This window comes from Otolemur garnettii, unplaced genomic scaffold (assembly GCF_000181295.1).
Source record: "Otolemur garnettii isolate 467f Iridium unplaced genomic scaffold, OtoGar3 scaffold00100, whole genome shotgun sequence".
In the NCBI taxonomy this organism is placed as follows: Eukaryota; Metazoa; Chordata; class Mammalia; order Primates; family Galagidae; genus Otolemur; species Otolemur garnettii.
In genome coordinates this window covers 7,563,508-7,566,007 of record NW_003852495.1, presented here as the reverse complement: position 1 = coordinate 7,566,007, position 2,500 = coordinate 7,563,508, and the positions used below count along the sequence as shown (strand labels likewise).

Genomic DNA, 2,500 nt, shown 5'->3' with positions numbered 1-2,500 from the left:
CAGGTAATGAGGATAATTTAAAATGGTCAGGTTCCGTGTGATAATGATTTTATGGTTACATGAGATAATGTTCTAGGACATGCAGGCTGAACACTAAGGGATGAGTTGTCCCAGTGCCAGCAATGTACGCCCAAAAGCTCATCAACAACAAAAAATGTGTAAATACTTTCCCTGTTAAGTAAAAGGTGAAGCAGATGGGGCAAATTCTTAATTCTCTTCTTTTCACTTTTCTGTATGTTTCTAACTTTTCAAAATTAAAAATTAGACAGGGGAAGAACCCTATTTAAGCACTACTTTCTTACTTTTATCAAAAGATTCTAATTTCAGATAAACAGTGAGCTCAGACACAGCTCCAAGCTCCACCATCCTTCAGTCTCCACAGCCCACTAGCGCTACAGTCCAGCCTGGATACCTCCCCCTGGGTGTTGCAAACTCATCTCAGCATCTCCCTCTGTACCCAACTTGCTACTTCTTCCACAATCTCATGGGGGCCCCACTGTCCCCAGATCTCTAGGCCAAGACCCTCAGTACCACTCTGAATGCCTCCCTTCCAAGGCCCATCTTCTGGGCCTCCTGAGTGTCTTTCCCTTCTGTTCCTCCCTGGGTTCCACCTGGGTCTAGGCGACATCTTAGAAGACTCCACACAACACCAGGCACCCCACTGGGTATTTCATGTTTCCTGAGTCTCTTCAACAAGTCCTGTGTGTTACATTCTGTCTTCATTGTGCGACAAGATCCCAGGTTGTGCCAAACTCCAGATGGTAGGAAAAACACGGCAGACATCTCTAGTTAACCCCAGATTAGCTCTTACCTTCTTTGTGCTCTTTCTTTCATTTTAGTAATAAACCTTCCATATTTATTTCAACACATGTCTCCCAGAACAAAGGCGACTTTCCTAGCCTCCCTGCAGGGATGTGGCCATGTGCTCAGTTGGGCCAACAGACTATAAGCAGAAAGGACGTGGGCTGCTTCTAGGTTATTCTTTAAAAGAACTCAAGTGCCTTCCTCTTTGCTTTTTCTCCTCTTCTGTGAGCTAGAAGGAGGATGTAATGAGCCACCCTGACCCTGGGGATGATGGCAATATTTGAGGGAAGGCTGGGTTTCTGATGTTGGTATCCACTTAAAAGTAGATTGTTACATGAGAAGGAAATCTTGCCCAAGCTACAGTGAGTGAGGGTCTTTTGTTAGAGCTGCTGAACTCATATCCTAATTAACTCATTCTCTCCTTCTTCTTTTTTTTTTTTTTTTTTGAAACAGAGTTTCACTTTTTCACCCTGGGTAGAGGGCTGTGATGCTGTGATGTCTTAGCTCACAGCAACCTCAAACTCCTGGGCTTAAGAGATCCTCTTGCCTCAGCCCTCCGAGTAGCTGGGACTACAGGTGACACAATGTCTAGCTAACTTTTCTATTTTTAGTAGATACAGGGTCTTGCTCTTGGTCAGGCTGGTCTTAAACTCCTGAGTGTTCCTCGGCATTCCATAGTGCTAGGAGTACAGACATGAGCCACCATGCGGGACCTTTAACTCATTCTCTTACCTACCGTATGTGCATTGCTTACAACAAGAAATCTGCACACACAAACACCTGGGGACTCCCTCAGGCACCAGGACAGGATGGGTGGTACAGGCCAAATTGATGCCCCTGCCCTCCACCGCCCTGCCTCCTGCCCTCAGGTTCAGGGGCCCTTACGGATGACGTCATCTCCAAACTGGTGCTGGGCGATGTGCTGGAAGAGCGTGGTGAGGACCGGCAGCAGTGCCACAGTGGTGTAGGTGAGGTTCTGGCCCACGCCCTTCACCTGGGTGCGGGCCTGCGACACCTTGCCCAGCCTCAGGTTCTCTACCATCTTCTCAATGTCCTCCGAGGCACTCTCAAAGAAGGAGCGGAGGCCAGCCTTCACGATCTCAGGACCTGACTTCATCACCGTCCTGGGAGGGAGGTGGAGGAACCCCAGTTCTAGAATCTGTGATTCCATGTTGCAGAGACTCTAGGAGAGCAGGGGCTGGGGCAGGGGCCCAATCAGAGCAGGAGTGGGTGCCATGGTCCATGGCCCTACCTGGCATCCAGGGAGCGTGCCAGGATGTGAAGACAGTTGACCACAGCTGGGGCATCCGTCCCTGGAAAGGAAGACAGGCCAGGGGAAACAAGGGCTATGAGGACAGCATCTTCCTCTATATCCACCCAACCCTTCTCTCCCTGAGGGCTTCCACAGCTCTCTGAACTTCCTCACCCCGGCTCAGACCCTTCTGGGATGTCTCTATCTAGGGACGGGTTTGTTTTTTTCACTGGCCTGGGAGCTCCATGAGGGCAGGGTCCAGGCATGTCAGTTACTGCCCTGTTCCCAGGACCACCCAGTCCACGTCTGGGTCCAGATGAAAAACACAGTGAAGGTAGTTCACATTAAGACAGAACCTGGGGCTCGGCACCTGTGGCTCAAGTGGCTAAGGCGCCAGCCACATACACCTAAGGTGGTGGGTTTGAATCCAGCCTGGGCCCGCCA

The 2,500-nt window shown here is 50.0% G+C and overlaps 1 protein-coding gene across 2 annotated transcripts in view; it reads right to left on the bottom strand.

The window, feature by feature from the left end:
* The window catches only part of RYR1 (ryanodine receptor 1), a 131,919-nt gene that overhangs the window by 65,761 nt on the left and 63,658 nt on the right, over nucleotides 1-2,500 (bottom strand). For both annotated transcript variants that reach the window (XM_003796154.3, XM_003796155.3), the window contains exons 62-63: nucleotides 2,057-2,117; nucleotides 1,690-1,928 (exon numbers count right to left, since the gene is read on the bottom strand). In XM_003796154.3, the coding sequence (XP_003796202.1) occupies nucleotides 1,690-1,928; nucleotides 2,057-2,117 (300 nt within the window). The remainder of the gene's footprint in view (nucleotides 1-1,689; nucleotides 1,929-2,056; nucleotides 2,118-2,500) is intronic.